The sequence below is a fragment of the Maniola hyperantus genome, chromosome 17, assembly GCF_902806685.2.
Source record: "Maniola hyperantus chromosome 17, iAphHyp1.2, whole genome shotgun sequence".
Classification (NCBI taxonomy): Eukaryota; Metazoa; Arthropoda; class Insecta; order Lepidoptera; family Nymphalidae; genus Maniola; species Maniola hyperantus.
Window position 1 is genome coordinate 9,097,823 of NC_048552.1, and position 17,780 is coordinate 9,115,602.

Consider the following 17,780-nt stretch of genomic DNA (forward strand, 5'->3'; position numbering starts at 1 on the left):
TGTAATCTAAAGGTAACACCGTCGAAGGGAGCGTCTCTAAAATGCAACCTATGTAGCCAATATGCGCCTAGCCTTATAAGTTAGTACATAAGATATTATTTGTTTCGCTAAATAGTCCCCGTTGGCTTATTTATATCTTGGATTTATTTCAGTAAGTATCGGATGTAAGGTCGTATTGCAAGTATTTATGATATTTTTACTTGAAACTATGGCGCCGTCTGGCCGGAGAGGAGAGGCCTGACTGACAAGGTCAATTTGCCGCAGCTTTCAATGGCAACTTTGTATGTTTAGTAGACGTACTGACACAACACAAATCTTAATTTTTACAACCAAAAATTATACAAAAATATAATAGTATTTAACGTGATTATGGTCGCTAACTATGGGCCTGATTAACAAGCTCAGATTTCTGTGGTAGCGGGCGAGAAGAAAGCGATGATCGTAGAGTCAAACATTTCGATTAACTAATATTATTATCTCAATACGTTTTTGAAGCTTCAGGTAGCTAGCTGTGGTTGGGTTACTTAGCTTAAAGAACCGATGAACGGGCCCCAGGGTGCCGGATAAAGCCGCATTGAGAGAACCCCCACGTGGACGGTTATAAATGGATGATCTTAGAGATGCTGGGAGCCACTTTCACATTCGTCCACCGAATATTTTGTAATGAGTGCTCTGATATCCTACATTAACGGTGCCTCCTTATTCCAAGCTTCAGTATCAATGTAGAGGATGATATTATATTAGACGTAGTTACCACCCTATACCCACCAGATCTGACTTCTTTGGATTCTGCTACCACCGGACGGCCAAATGCAATGGATACGATCAAGCCTCAAGGTTGACAGTATACTGGTAAAGCCTGAAACAAATAAGAATTGAAGCAGCTCAGCTTTGAGGCCCGTACTCCCTCATTGACCAGTTAGCCAACGACACCAGACCGTGTTCTGTGGATGTACTTGCAAGACACCCATGTCCAGCAGTGGACGCAACGCTACCGTTATCTTTTATCTTTTATCTTTTAATATTATATAAAAGGAAAATGTGACTGACTGGCTGACTGACTGACTGATCTATCAACGTTCAGCTCAAACTACTGGAAGGATCGGGCTGAAATTTGGCATGCAGATAGCTATTATGACGTAGGCATCCGCTAAGACAGGATTTTTGAAAATTCAACCCCTAAGAAGGTGAACTAGTGGTTTGAAATTTGTTTAGTCCACGCGGACGAAGTCGCAAGCATAAGCTAGTTATATTTAATTTTTCAGGCCTAATGAAGTTGCATCGTAACTTTTAATACTCGTAAGTAAAGTGGATTCGCATCCGCTATAGGCATGTTAATCGGACCAACATCCGCTAAAGGAAGTTAATAAGGAAGTTGATTCAAGTGACTATGATAGAAATATAGATTGTAAAACTAATGTAGTGTTACTTGGCAGTTCAATAAAGCAGTAATGTTTGTTGAAAGATCTCAGTCAAATTTACTATCTTGTTTCGGAGGCTATGCCACTTGGTTTTGGAATCGTACTAGGTACGAATGTGTAGTGATTGTTGATTGTATTGTGAGCTTGTAAACAAGCGATAAGCTTTTAAAATACAAATCACTTAATATGTTGTCCAACACCACGCTCTAAACATATTATTGTAAACTATATATTGTACTATGCATTATTGGCATTTTTGCTTAGGCCAAAAATATTTTGCGACAGATTAAGATTGTATTGTAAGTAAAATATTTGTAAAAAACATGATTTTTTCTATCTGCTTACACAAGAAAGAGATGAAATATTTCTATAATATTGATGATACGTACACGTTATCATTTGATATGTGTAGAGAAGAGTTTTTGACGTTTTTTATGTTTTGTCCAAAACACGAAACTATTGTACCTATCTAAGTATAAAACTCGATTATTTTGTTGGTGTATAAACATGGCGTTATAACTTATAACATTTGTTTTCATTGTTATTATTATTGTTAGAGAACCAAGCCTGGCTTACTTCAAGCAGTGTGTATGTTAATAGGAACCAAACAGGGATCAAGATTGAACTCGCGACCTTTAATTTTAAAGTCTGACCTTTCACCTTAAAGCTATAAAATCTCAACGCCTCAAGGATAATAAATTTAATGTGTTATTATTATAGTCCTTAGATAAAGTTTATTTCAGGTCTAATAAAATTAAATCTACCCAAAACCGAGTTCAAAATGTCAATTATATGCCAGTCAACGAAAGGGGTGTACTGTAGAGTGCATGGAGAAGAGTAGAAATTTTCATACTTGCATTTCCATACTTTCAACTTTCCTGGCGCGTTGGTGAGCGCTGTGGTCTTATAAGCGGGAGGCCCTGGATTTGATTCCTGGCAGGAGTAATTTGGGAATTAATAATTAGGGTTCCATACACAAAAGGAAAAACGAAACCCTTATAGGATCACATTGTTGTCTGTCTGTCTGTCTGTCGGTCTGTCAAGAAACCTACAGGATACTTCCCGTTGACTTAGAATCATGAAATTTGGCAGGTCTTATAGCAGACATTAGGGGAAAAAATCTGAAAACCGTGAATTTGTGGTTACATTACACAAAAAAATTGTGGTCATGAATTAATAATAATTAGTATTTTCAATTTTCGAAGTAAGATAACTATATCAAGTGGGGTATCATATGAAAGGGCTTCACTTGTGCATTCTAAAACAGATTTTTGTTTATTTTTATGCATTACTACTACTAGACTACACAAATTTCAAACCCCTATTTCACCCCCTTAGGGGTTGAGTTTTGAAAAATATTTTCTTAACGGATGCCGACGTCATAATAGCTATCTGCATGCCAAATTTCAGCCCGATCCGTCCAGTAGTTTGAGCTGTGCATTGATAGATCAATCAGTCAGCCAATCACCTTTTCCTTTTATATGTATATTTAGATTTCTCTTACTGAACTTTTACCTTAATGCAAGCAAAAATACGTTTGGATGATAGGTGTAAATAATGACCCCCTTTGATACAGCAAAAGAAACAGAAATAAAAGGGCTTAAGTGCACACTCCGACGTCATCACACTTCCATCAGTGACGCAAACAGTCATCTCACGGAGAGAATACGGATTGCCGTTTCTTTTTTGCCCGTTCAAAGCTGCATTCGCAAAGTTGACGCTGTTGTGCTGGCACTATAATGGCTGTGGGTATACCTACTTCGGAATGTGGATTACGCAAGACGCCCTTTTAATGCATTTTAAATATAGGATGCTTTAAAGTATTATGTTTTTTGGTAAACGTGGATAGCGGAGAGTCTAGTGGTAAAGACGTCAGGTACAGGGGGTCCGTGGTTCGATCCCGGGCATGCATCTCCGAAACTTTTCGGAGTTATGTACGTTTAAAGCAATTACATATCACTTGATTTAACGGTGAAGGAAAACATTGTGAGTTAACCTACATGCCTGAGAGTTTTCCATAATGTACTCAAAAGTGCGCAAAGTCACTTGGCCAGCGTGGTGAACTATGGCCTAAGCCCTTTTCAATTTTATAATATGATTTTAGTTGTATAGGATTATCGCTGAACCAAAAAACCGGCCAAGGGCGAATCAGACTCGCGCACTGAGGGTTCCGTAGTACAATCGTATTTTATCGACATTTTGCAACGATAAATCAAAAACTACTTACTAGATCTCGTTCAAACCAATTTTCGGTGGAAGTTTGTATGGTGTACATCATATATTTTTTTAGTTTTATCACTATCTTATTTTAGAAGTTACTGGGAGGGGGACACACATTTTACCACTTTGGAAGTGTCTCTCGCGCAAACTATTCAGTTCAGAAAAAAATGGTATTATTTCTAATATAATTTTTTTCTGAACTGTCAATCCTCCTGAACCTCAATATCATTTTTGAAGACCTATAGATACCATAGATACCCCACACGTATGGGTTTGATGCAAAAAAAAAATTGAGTTTCAGTTCTAAGTATGGGGAACCCCAAAATGTATTGTTTTTTTCTGTAAAAATCTTAATGCGGCTCACAGAATACATTTACTTACCAAGTTTCAACAGTATAGCTCTTATAGTTTCGGAAAAAGTGGCTGTGACCTACACACAGACAGACAGACAGATAGACAGACAGACAGACAGACAGACAGACAGACAGACAGACAGACAGACAGACAGACAGACAGACAGACAGACAGACAGACAGACAGACAGACAGACAGACAGACAGACAGACAGACAGTCAGACAGACATGACGAATCTATAAGGGTTCCGTTTTTTGCCATTCGGCTACGGAACCCTAAAAAGGCTTAGGTAAGTAGGTATGTGTTAACCACAAAATTATTTTTGAAAATGTATTCTTAATGTACGCGACAGGTTGAGATAGCAATCGGGGTGGGGACACCACGCACACACGCACAGCCCCCGCGCTCACCCAGTGCGGGATTGGGTGTCGACATCTCCCCGCCTCATACCCGGTTGCCATCTTGACCTGTCGCGTACTATAGGCATATTTTTGTAGGTATTAAAAATGCACATTGCAGAAACCTTACCTACTTAGCAACACACCTCTCATTAAGATCGTTAACGGGTTGACGAGTAGATTTCAGCGCACTATTCAACGTCATACAAAAGATACTCCAACCCCCGACCCTGCTTATGCATTTCATAATGGATTTGACCCGCTTTGTTGATACTAAGTATACCTACTAACAATACACAATTTGTTAGGGTTTTCTACCCGAAGTCCGTCCGTCCGTCCGTCCGTCTGTCTATCAGCGGCCTGTATATTTTTCTTAATTTTTTTTGGAGGTAAGTGATGATGCAATCTAAGATGAAAGCGGGCTAACCTGGAAGGGCTATGGCAGTTTTATATTAAACCCATACCCATTTGGTTTCTACACGGCATCGTACCGGAACGCTAAATCGCTTAGCGGCACGGCTTCGCCGGTAGGGTGGTAACTAGCCACGGACGAAGCCGCCCACCAGACCAGACCAGAAATTTAGAAGTCATAAAATTCCAAACTCCTGCCGAGAATCGAACCCGGGACCTCCCACTAATAAGACCACAGCGCTTACCACTGCGTTAGAGAGATCTCTCGAACCGTAATAGATACCTATAGAGAGTTAAAATTGATATTACGGTTCATGAGATATAGCCCGCTGAGGGACGGACAGATGGACAGCGGAGGCTTAGTAATAGGGTCCCGTTGGCACTCTTCGGGTATGAAACCCTAAAAAAGTACGAGGTTGAGTTAATTTTTGATTTTATGTTATGACAACTATCTGCCGCTAATAAGAATAATATTAATAGAGCAAAATACATAATTTATTAAAAGATAGCTTATTTCGTTGAAAAAATAATAAACGATTTCACGCACTATTAAAGTAAAAATACTCGCCGAGCATCCATACTCGTCTCACATGTCCACTATAACTAGATCCCCGCTCCATTGAAAAATAGTTCTAAACAATATGAAATAGAGTCATCCTATGTTACTATAGGAGTCATGCATAATTGGATGGCTGGATGGTTGTTTTACGACGAAACGGGGGCATCTTTCGAGCTGTCGCGTTGCCCCCCGTTCTAATTATACTTTTCTAAAGCCAGTGCTGCTACCTAGTCGGTCCGCTTCTACCGCTTACGGAATTGAGGCCTGTGTGAGTACTTTTTAAGTTGTAAGGAAGTGAAATTCACCCGTATTAAGTTTTTGTTTGAAGTTAGTTAAATATGTTCAGATAAATGACGCGAAATGTGTATACGAATTATATGTTTGTGAATGTACTGGGGTTTTGTCGTGCGAAAAGTGTAATAGAACATTGTGTTTACGTAAACAATCAATAGAATTATGTGTGTTATTTACATTGACAGCGTTAGAAAGAGACCGCGCTAATAGTGGTAGTATAGAGAATGAAATAAGTGTGTTTGACTTGAAAACTCAACAGTTTTTCTTCTGTGACCATGGTTTTATCCACTAACTAGCTTAAGCTCGCGACTTCGTCCGCGTGGACTACACCGAATTTCAAACTATGTTCAAACCTCTATTTCACCCCTTTAGGCGTTGAATTTTCAAAAATCCTTTCTTAGCGGATGTCTACGTCATAATAACTATCTGCATGCCAAATTTCAGCCCGCTCCGTCCAGTAGTTTGAGCTGTGCGTTGATAGATCAGTCAGTCAGTCAGTCACCTTTTCCTTTTATATATTTAGATATGCATTTCTGTTCTGTGACAAGGGGCGCATGGACGGACGGACATGACGAAATTAGATTGTTGTCGCCATAAGGCTGCGGTTATATTATTAGATATTTGGCTTATGACGAGAAATGGATTATGCCACTCAATTGGAGTTCGTGAATAACCACTAAATATAGGAACTAACCCAACGTTTAATCTAAGTAATTAAGTAACAGTTTCATTAAAGTTATATAATTTTAGATATTTTGCGTTACTATTTAAAATAATTACTTATTTAGTTTACATCTAAGTTCGAAATAAAAATTTCCCGAGATGAAACCTTGACGACATCAAGGTCGGAAAAACTACTAATCGATAAAAGAGTTTCAAGAGACATTGTATTCATATCACGATCTCTACCCATAGTACAGTGGTGATAACAGTTTTTTTCAGATTGTGTCGTTAACAACAAGTCTTGGAATCGATATCCGGTTATATTTACGAAAATAATGATAATAATTACTAAATGGGTTATAATACTGTTATGAATTCATACTATGGCACGAGACTCCATAACTAGATCTAATATGTATCACCGACTAGTAAAACTATTAACATAATAAAAAGTAATTAGGCAAGGCTATCCCAACCCAACCCTTACCTAGATCGACTCCTCCGTCCCTACACCGATCCGAAACCTACAATTATCTAACTATTGTCACCTTCTAATCAATATTTTTAACCAACAGTGTCCACATATATGTAAAATTAGCAGTAGCCCGCAAATTCATCTGCGTAAAATTTCTGGCTTCTCATGACATTTGAAATTTTCCCGCTCCAAATGGCCTCACTCAGGTATCTACTCACTCAATCTCACCTTTAGATACTCACACAGAATATTAAAATCCCGATTTTCACGTCCGTAGTTTCAAAAACATAGAACTTTTATATAATTTTCAACCCCTATTTAATCCAATGATTGAGTGGATGCAGTGGCGTGCAGCTCATAGAGGCATAAACGCACTGCTTACCCTCATTGTAATAAGTCAATGCTTATTTTTCATTTTAACCTGCCGTAAAATAAGTTCATACCTAAATGCATACCCTGGCTTGAACTCCTGTGCACGCCACTGAGTGGATGCTATGACTCCGGCAAAGTCACATGATGTCCGGAGACATATCTGTCCAGCACAACCACATGACCGGGATAAAAGTTTTACTTGTTTTATTTAACTCATAAAACAATTTTTATACAAGTATAATTAATATGTTTACGTAATAAGTCTAAAGTTAGGTTTTACCTTGACATGGCAGTTTTTATTTCAATAGCGTGTTACATAGTACTAAACATCACACGTTTATAAAATACTAGAATTTTTAAACACTTCAGGCTATAAATAGATCTTTAAAATGTTACCTGGTTAGTACTGGTATAAACAAACATCATTTAAAATAGTTTGTATTTTAGGAATACTTCTTTTACCTACCTATGAGAAAGAATGTAAGTTGCACTAAGAGATATTGAAAATATACCAACTATTAAAACAATCTGTCTGTAAAATTGTTTATTATGAAGATGTTTTAGAATAGGTTCTACCTAGGTGCCAAAGAATTCCATTGCTTATAATATAAGTAAAATAATTTCTCTGTAACTGAATTAATAGTCTAAGTTAGTTAATTATTAATTACACAAACAGATTGTTTTAATACTTTTAGCAATAAGCTGAACTTTCGTAAAAGAATTGAGTCCCATTTGATGTTTATAATACGTTTATGTCGATAGACTTCTTTAATGAAAATTACAATCGGATTGAGAAAATATTTCACTTCAAAGCTTGATTAAATTTTGAAGTTTGAATCAAAGTAATTTGATGAATATTGGACTGTAGACCTTATGTGCTATGAAGGTTTACCCCTAAGTTTAGTATTAGGGTGTAACGAGGTACGCCATGATTTATCGACAATTAATTTTACTCGTACATTGTTTTTGTCACGCAATTTTTTCCCTCAAATAGCTTATTAACTCTACTACAAAATTAAAATGAACACTACTTTATATTTTTTAGAAACTTTATCAACATTTCAAGTATAGGTAGGTGTACTAAGATTAACAATACTGTAACTATTTGTGATACAGCACAGTTCACGATAGTTAGGGAACTTGTAACAAAACATCGAGGCTTCGACGTCACTGGCAGGCGCCAAATGTTAGTACATTTGAGTCACGTAGCACGTAGCCCTAAAGTAGCCCCATTTTTCTTTGATTTTACGTCACCATAGCCTAATACATGAAATATCGACGATTCAAGATTCAAACCGAGACTTCCCTCACTCTAGTTCTCTCTAGCTACAGTGTTACATCAATTCATGTAAAAACCACACATACAAACATAATTTATATAAATGAACTGTTTAACACATAATATAATCGTCTTATTTTTCACCGTACCTTGTCGGTTTAAAAAAAGCCAATTATGAAATTATCGTTACAAATTTTCATCTGCTTACAAACTCAGTGTACAAAAATGTATAACCCCAAAGAGATTCACAAAGCTTTTGGTAAGATGAAGTATGTAGCATTGATTGGACTGTTTTGTCACAGCCATTCAGAAAATGGGAGCTCGTTGTGATGAGAAAGTATTTTCAAGATATAAAAAAAAATCCCCTCAGGTATTGTTTCTTGAGAACTTTTCATCTTTGACGATACTTCGCTCCCTTTACAAAGGCAAGATACACGTGTATAAGGTGTATCTGAACATTAAACTTAATTTAAGTATATCCAACTTTGAAGTCACTTGGTCAATGCTTGGTCAGTAAATGCCGTTTAAAAAACTCTCGTTGTTTTCTTGTCAGATAGATTTTAGGCACTTGTTCCATAGTCGACGAGAAAGTGACTATGCACTATTTTCTCATTCAAGAGACGTACAACCGATAGGTATGTATGATTCCATGTCAGTAACTGATTGTGAACTCGGTGAGAACTCCCATTCCACTAGTTTGGCACAGCGAGACGAGCTACGAAAAAATTTGCTCAGCGACGCTCTCTTTGGGCTTTTTCATAATACTTATGCGGTGCGACATCGCCTCGTAAATTCTACGACAACGCACAACGCATCGTGGGAATTGGGACTGAGGTGCGACGTCGTTGTTACGATGCGGCGTCACACCCCTAGTGTTGTGGAATGATCCTTTGCGGTCAAAGCACTCGCACAGTTGGCGCAGCATTAAAAATTGTAAGGTCGTACAGTTTGTACACTTGTGCTCAACTATACGCACTGCTATTGCTCACCAACTCGTTTCTTGTTTTAAGCTCAACTCGTTTCTCGCTAATCGTCAGTGGTCACATATACACGAGACCAGAAGAACTAATTTATAAGGCAAATATTTCAAATGTTACTTTGAAATTTAAATGACTGTAAAAAATGTACCAAACAAATACAAATTTAATTCTAATACACCATCCCTTTTAATTATATCACTTGCAATATGAGCTTTAAACGATCCAACCTTTTCAGGTCTTTTAATTATTACAATGTTTAGCTTATTTAAAATAAGGTGGCAAGGTAGCGCGGCGCGACGGAGACGTATCGCTGACGTAAACGTAAATTTTCGTAAAATATATATTTATTAAAAGAGTAACTACTTAACTGTCTAATCCATTAACGTAGAGCTCAAACCACTCTGTCTATAGGCTTGATTCTTTAACCCACAAAGGAAGGGTTTTAAAAAATTTAATCGGAATTTAAAAAAAAAACTCATACCTATATCCACGCGAATGTAGTCGCGGGAAAAGTTATTAGGTATACATAATATTTACTGTATGGAAGGTGTTCACGTGCACCGCGCGTTGGTGCCACGCTTCTACCGTCATAGTCACGCACTACTGTATTACAAATCCTACAACGCGTATACGCGCGTTTAGTATGACGCAGCAGTGTTGACGTGCAATTTCCATCGCACCTTTTCCATGTTGTTATTTTTGCAGCCTTAAGTAAAAATTGGCTTAGTAATTTTGCCACCCCTAGATTTTAGTTTCCTCCTCCACCAACTAAGTATAGGTAAACACAATATGAAACTGCTTATTATACTAAATCTTCGGTTACGAATTTGCAAATGTGCTGGTAAGTAATTTTAATTTTAATTAAGGTAAACATTGTTCTGGTAATTTTAATTGTCCCTCCCTCGTGATACGGGTCGCGGACTGTGATATAGTCTGCTGTATTGTGTAGAGCTGACTCAACATTATACGTATCTACATGAATATTGCGTCCTTTCAGAGTGAAGCTAGACGCCTATTAGCTGTCACGTCATCCACCGTTTCATCTATGTTGCTGAGTGGTTGATTTTTAATGATTTGGGATTTCTTCACCCTTTGAGGATGGCTTGGGCTCCGAGCGGAAGATATTTTGAGCCTTTCAGAGTCAGTTTCATATCTTCTTTAGATGCCATATCTGCCTGAGAGGGATATGCTCTCTCCAGACTATATAGTAGCCAATATAGATTAGATTATTTATTTATTGCAAAATTGTATGTACAATTGGGTCTTAGAATTATAAAAGTTACACTAAGTTATAATTATGATATTAAAGATGGTTTTTTGTCCTGTCTGAATGCTAACTTTTCAAGGCTCATCCGCTTACCCTAATTTGACGGAAAGTACGGATGTATTCCGAGGAAGGACATAGGCTACTTTTATGCCGGATAATCAAAAAGTTCCCATCGGGATTATTATTAAATGTAAATCCACATGGACGAAGTCGCGGACATCATCTGTTTGACACAGAGATAGTTTGCATCTCGGACATAGAGAAAGGCAACTTTTTTTCCGGAAAATCGAAGAGTTTTTTAAAAACGGGATTTTAAAAGACGAAGCCACGAGCATCATAGCACAAAAATAGCTCAGCATAGTATATAATATCACTTTGTTGTTTTGGATGATATATTTTTAAAGTGTTCTAACTAAAAACGAATCTGAAAAACTGACTTTATATAGAAGCGGCGCTGCCCTGATTACGGCATTAGCAATGCTGTGCATTTATTAATTGGTTTTGCATGCTAAATTAAGTAGTATTAAGCTTACACATGAACAATGCTGAAAAGTAAACAAAATAAATTTCTATTAATAATTATTATAACGATGAAATATGTAAATTGTGGCCTTTTACCTAAATAACGACTCCATGAAAAAAGGAAATTACATTTTTTCGCATGCTCATTACTTAGGAGTTATTGTTACGTCATCGCCTCATACCCTGCATAGCGTAATCATGCATCAGAGTTAATCATAATAAAAAGTGGACGCGTTCGTGGCACAAAAATATTTAAATTTTTGAATTTCTAGGGTTCCGTACATGAAGAGTGCCAACGGGACTTTATTAATAAGTCTCTCCTGTCTATCCGTCTGTCCATCCATTTATCTGTCTATCTATCCGCAGGCTGTATCTCATGAAACGTCATATGTAGATAGTTGAAAGAGTGTCTATTTATTTCTATTTCCGCTAACAAAAGAAATCAAGATGGCAAATTTTAAAATGGCCACCATGCAAACTAAAACAATTAAAAGAACATTGTGCTATATCTTATACGTCGGTAAAGAACCGTTCGTGTGTGAGTCCAACTCGCAGTTGCCCGTTTTTTTCTTTATAATTTCCTTTTAGCTCCCATAGGTAGATATACCTATAGGGTTATTGAATTAACATAATAACTGCTAAGATTAACAGCGATTACGCACTCATCCGCTCTGAATCCGTGAAAATACGGATAAAAAAATATCTACGACATATTATGTCCTAAGCTAGTATACAAATAGTTCGTAAAACAAAAAGGAACGTATTTTCACGGACTCGGCCCCCCAATTGTGTAAGAATAACCATTTCATGGCTATCGCAATCGTCAACAAATTCTGCCCTTTGATTGGTTGATTCGCTGTTTACATTTTTTCACAGCCAATCAAAGGGCAGAATTCTTGACGATTGCGATAGCCATGAAATGGTTATTCTTACACAATTGGGGGGCTGATTGGATGAGTGCGTGATCGCTCTAACAGTTTTTTTTACTCATAGTAAGTATACCTACATTTATCTATCCATACATATTAGAAATAGGTAGAAAGATTTTTATTGAAATAAACTTTTACAAGTGCTTTTGAATCGTCACCGAATATGTACCACTGCACTGGTTCAGAATGCCCTTTCTATAAATGCGCTATTATAAAATAGTAACCTGCTTGACTGACAGACAATGTACAGTTCAAAAGAATGGTTCTATAGAAAATTGAAATTTTACAATAATATTCTCTCTGTGACGTAGGTTAATTTGGGAAATTCAAACTAAGTCAATTGAACGAAATATACTAAATCGAGTTAAATCAAGCTAAATAAAAGTTTGATTTTAAAAAGTTATGGAATTTTTAAATTCGCTTTGCCAAGCTAATTATTTCCCAAGTGATTTTGTTCATAGCTTGCGCAATTGCATTGGCCACAGGCTGATAGCTTATTAGCGATATACTGAGAAGGAAATAGATTAAATTTCAAGGAATTGGGTCACTGGGTGTCTATTAGCTCTGATTGAGGTTAAGCACCTATTTTTGTAGGAGCACCATGGATTTTATGTTCGTGTATATTTGTTCTGACAAAGTGTTAATTAAATTGATTTATAATAAACCCAAAGATCTGTGATATTGATATAAAAAGAGGTTAATATGTTACATATGCGTCTAAAGTTTAGCCAACTTTCGGCGAAATTACTACGAGGTGGGACATTAATATCCCACATGTACAAATTTTGTTACCTTTGTATGTAAAACTAGCGGACCAAGTCGTTCGTCCGCGTGGACTACACTTTCCAACTCATCAAACTCCTATTTTACTCCCTTAGGAGTTGTATTTGTTAGAATTCCTTTCTTAACGGATGTCTAGGTTATTATAGCTATCTGCATGCCAAACTTAGGCCCGATTCGTCCAATAGTTTAAGCTGGGCGTTGATAGATCAGTCAGTAAGTTAATCCGTCAGCGTTTCCTTTTGTACATTTTAGATTTCACGCGAAAGTGAACTTACGAGAATCAGTTGTATGTAAATTACCTACTATTGTATGTAAATTAGTTATTGCATTTTATAAGTATGAGTAAGCTAGTTAAACATAAATCCGCGGCAAACTAGTATATAAAATTCTATGAGGCAAACCTAATACTTAGTTTTAAACGATCAGTTAGAACAAGCATTTGCAGCTCAGTCAGAAAGTTAATTTAGTGTACAAAAGGCAATAAAATTCAACTACTACGCGAAACTAATCCTCGCGGCCATGGTTTATAAATCACCACCCATATTATAAATGCGAAAGTATGTTTGTTAGTCCTTCAATTATGTCACAACGAAGCAACGCATGGGTATGTTCAAAAACTTGGGGAGTGGCGTAGATTACTTCTCATCCTGGAAAATCAAACTTCCGACGGGATTTTTAATAACTAGCTATTTATAATAATCAGCTTATACTTAAATAGTTCTTCTTCTTCTTCACTCTGGACTGGTTTCCGCACTTAAACGTTTCCGTCTGTTGTGCGTGTACTTAAATAGTTATTCGTAGATTTTAACTGTATGAGTTGTAATTAAAATATTTTTTGTTGTAACTTCAGATGCGGAGGGCACCGGCGGCGCCGACCTGCAGCGCAAGCTGGACTTGCTCAACGGCGCCCTCGACGCCGAGCGGGCGGAACAGGCGCGCCGGCAGCTGCAGTACGTGGCCCATTGTGAGTATTATTTTATACTCTCCTAGTACCTACATGCCCAATGCTTGAGTTTGCGTGCTTTCTTATCTGATTGCAATTTTTCCTAACCTCACAATACTATCAGATAAGAAAGCACTCAAATTCAAGCAACTCCGGTGAGAGAATAGAAAAGATTACAAAAAGTACGAGTGCTGAGCCATCGTAAAAATATAACATAATCATCAACCCATCGCCAGCCCACTACTGATCATGAATCTCCTCTCAGAATAACAAGGCCTTTTTTTATTTTTATTATTCGTTCTAGGCGCACGCTTGACCACGATCACACCTGATGGAAAGTGATGATGTGGCCTAAGCTAGGACGCGTTTGCCTAGAAGGTGCCTATTCACTCTGGTTTCAAAGATACCCGGATTATTTATTTTTAATTGACAGGAAACACTGATCTAGGAAGAGTATTCCAGACCCTAGCCATGCGTATAAGGAATGATGACGCAAAGCGTTTCGTACGCGAAGATGGAATGTTGACGACATACCACTGACGACTACGACGACGACGTCGTCGTAGTCGTCAGTCGTGGTGGTGGACGGGACGACTGGTCCCGTCGTGACCACGAAATAAGCTTAAAATCAATAGACACTGTAATTTCAACTACTCTACCATTACGGTTCATAAGATGCAGCCTGCTGACATACATACGGTACAGATGGACACACAGCGGAGGCTTAGCACTAGGGTCGGTCACATTGGCACCCTTCGGGTACAGAATCCTCTAATGCCAGGATGGCTTGGGTTATTTGAAACTGTTTCTACGGATGTATTGCTATCGTAGCTTCATAGTAGTAGTCGTAGCAGCAGTAGCTATTTGTTACGATGACGTAGCTCTCCGTTACGAAAATATTAATTCTGTTATTATGACGCATGTGTTGCAATGTTACAATAGGCTACTTGACTCATATCTAATTTCGTCCAATAAATGATTATTTATTATAGTATTTTGCTTAAGACAACGAAATATATCAATAACAATTATTAAAAACGCAGGATGGATATATAAATCCAATTTTAAAAAATACAGTTTTTATTTTTATTTGAAACTCAGAAAACGCTGTCAGCCATGATGTGACGTCATTAAATATATAAACAAAGAAATGTCATCCCTATTGACTAACGTAGTATCCATATATATAAAATTTCAAGTCCTGACTAACTTATATATCAACGCACAGCCTAAACATCTAAACAGCTGGTCCTAGATACATGAAATTTAGTGGGTGTGTTCTTTGTAGGTAAAGAGAAGGTATCCACTAGAAAAGGATTTTTTGAAATTCCACCCCTGAGTGGGTTAAATGGGGGTTTGAATTTATGAAGTCCACGCGGGCGAAGTCACGAGCATAAGCTAGTTTTTATATATTTCTAAAAACTCATAGTAAACGTAAAAAATTATCGTTTTCTCTTTATAAATTGAATAAGTTATTAAGTAAAACTTACAACAAAGTGATCTTTGCAAAAATAAATTTGGGTTGCAGTCGTTAGTGATATAGGATCCCTTTAAGCAAGTCTTCGCGTGTTACGTATATTTATTTTACTGGGCACTCTAATCCACAACTTTCATGTGGTCTTTATCGATGCGTTTTTACATTCTCGGATGATACAATAACGATAATTACTATATTTTTCATGTAAACTAGTCTAGAAGTCATGTTTATTAAACTTTGGGAGGTTATACTGTTGTTTACAAATGCATGACGTCAGAGCACAGATAATCTATCGGCCAAACATGGCCGACAGTGTTTTCACCTGTCTAAGAAAAATATATTTTAAAATTAAAGTTTTACGGTTTTTAGGGCGCAAAAAAATATAGTGTTACTTTTTTTGATCTAATAGGACAAATTTTAACCATTTAAGACCTACTTAAAAAAAGTGTCAACTAGCCTATTTGGCAGTAGAAAAATCCAGAGATTTAAAGTATTTTATATACTTAACTAACTAACTTATTCCCGTGACTTTGTCCACGTCCTTCGTCTACACAAATTTCAAACCTCTATTTTACCCCGTTAGGAGTTGAATGTTCAAAAATTCTTATTAACGGGAGTCTATGTTATAATAGCTATCTGCATGTCCAGCCCGATCCGTATAGTAGTTTGAGCTGTGCGTTGATAGATCAGTCAGTTAATCGGTCAGCTTATCATTTTATATATTTAAGAATATGAATAACATTGGCTTTTAATTTTAATTTTTGGCTCGTAGTATTGCCAAACCAGCACAATGCATTTTTTAGCATAAGTTATTTTAATTTGTGCAAAAATTGTACAGATATAAGAGTATTATATACAGTTTTTTCGAAATATTTCAGCGATGAATTGCGGTAAAAACTTATACCTATTGCCAACGACAATGCCAACCCCTTCAATAGCTATCGCTCCTAGACTATATACTTAGAGTATTACGTGATGCTGATACGGTTTTTAATCTAGAAAGTGACTGAGATTGATCTGGAAAGCCTACGCGACCGATCTGAGCGATTATTGCGATCAATGCACCTACTCTGGCTAAGGCCGTTCGTTCCACCAACAAGTTGTTATTAAATTTTTAAGAGACGCTTAGTTATAATCTTAAAAAACTTGGAAATTTGTACTATAAAAATGCATCGTATATGTAATGTTTCCTTCATCGAAGCTGTGAAAGCCTAGTAGTTCGGACATCCTCCTCCTAATCGGATGTCGGGGTTTCGATCCCGGGTACGCAGCTATAACCTTTCGAAGTTATGTGCAATTTGTAGTTTTTATGTGCAGTAATTAAATATCACTTGCATTAACGGTGAAGGAAAACATCGTGAGGAAACCTGTATACCTGAGAGTTCTCTATAATGTTCTCAAAGGTGTGTGAAGTCTGCCAATCTGCACTTGGCCAACGTGGTAGACTTTGGCCGAAACTCTTCTCGTTCTGAGAGGACATATGTGCTCTGTAGTGAGCGAGATGAGTTAATCATGATGATATAGATTTAAGTCGCCCCACGTCGTGTTTTTATAAAATAATATGAGAGATTTCCCTTTGTTGCCATTATCCTTTAACAACAGCAGTCGAATGTTATTCTGTTTACTTTGGAGTTGTTGAGCCGATAGTATAGGTACTATAAGTATAATAATATTATCAAGTCTTTGAATTTTATTTGCATACTGGCTACTGACCTTGAATATACCTGACCTATCTATTTTATCATCTTATCATCATCATCAACGCATCGCCAGCCCACTATTATTGAGCTCGGGTCTCCTCTCAGAATGAGAATTATTTGCATATTTACTTTGAATAGACCCGGCTATTTATTATATCATCATCATCATCATTATTACCGGCTCACTATTGAGCACGGGTGTCCTCTCAGAATGAGAAGGGTTTGCTATATATATGTATAATATACTATCTATATACCTAATATTATCATGGCGAAGTGCGCATTGACAGGCTTCACACACTGACAACATTATGTAGAACATTTAGATAAGCAAGTTTACTCGCGATGTTTTCCTTCATTTTTAAAGCAAGTGATATTTAATTAACAGAAGTTTATTTAATAGAATTGTATGTTTTTGTGAATAAAATATTCTTGAAATTGGACTGTATTAACAGAAACAATAATTAAATTTTTTCTATCTATGGTCACATTCATAGGCATAGTACTATAAAAATGTTATTTTTCTGTTATTGACAGCGGGATATTCCGAGGACTCCGACTACACGTCAGACCTTAACTACCCGGTGGGCCAGCACGCCAACTGCAGCGCGTCGCAGTTCAGAAGTGCTGCGCATCAAATGCATACGCCACAGGTAGGTTTGGAAACCTACAAGTTCAAATTAGTGCTCTAATTCTTTGTCACACGCACATCTCGTACGACCGCGAGCGTAG

General features: G+C 37.1%; 1 protein-coding gene across 3 annotated transcripts in view; it reads left to right on the forward strand.

The window, feature by feature from the left end:
* unc-13 overlaps positions 1–17,780 on the forward strand; it is a 394,380-nt gene that overhangs the window by 74,787 nt on the left and 301,813 nt on the right. For all 3 annotated transcript variants that reach the window (XM_069504114.1, XM_069504112.1, XM_069504113.1), the window contains exons 6-7: positions 13,779–13,892; positions 17,586–17,701. In XM_069504114.1, the coding sequence (XP_069360215.1) occupies positions 13,779–13,892; positions 17,586–17,701 (230 nt within the window). The remainder of the gene's footprint in view (positions 1–13,778; positions 13,893–17,585; positions 17,702–17,780) is intronic.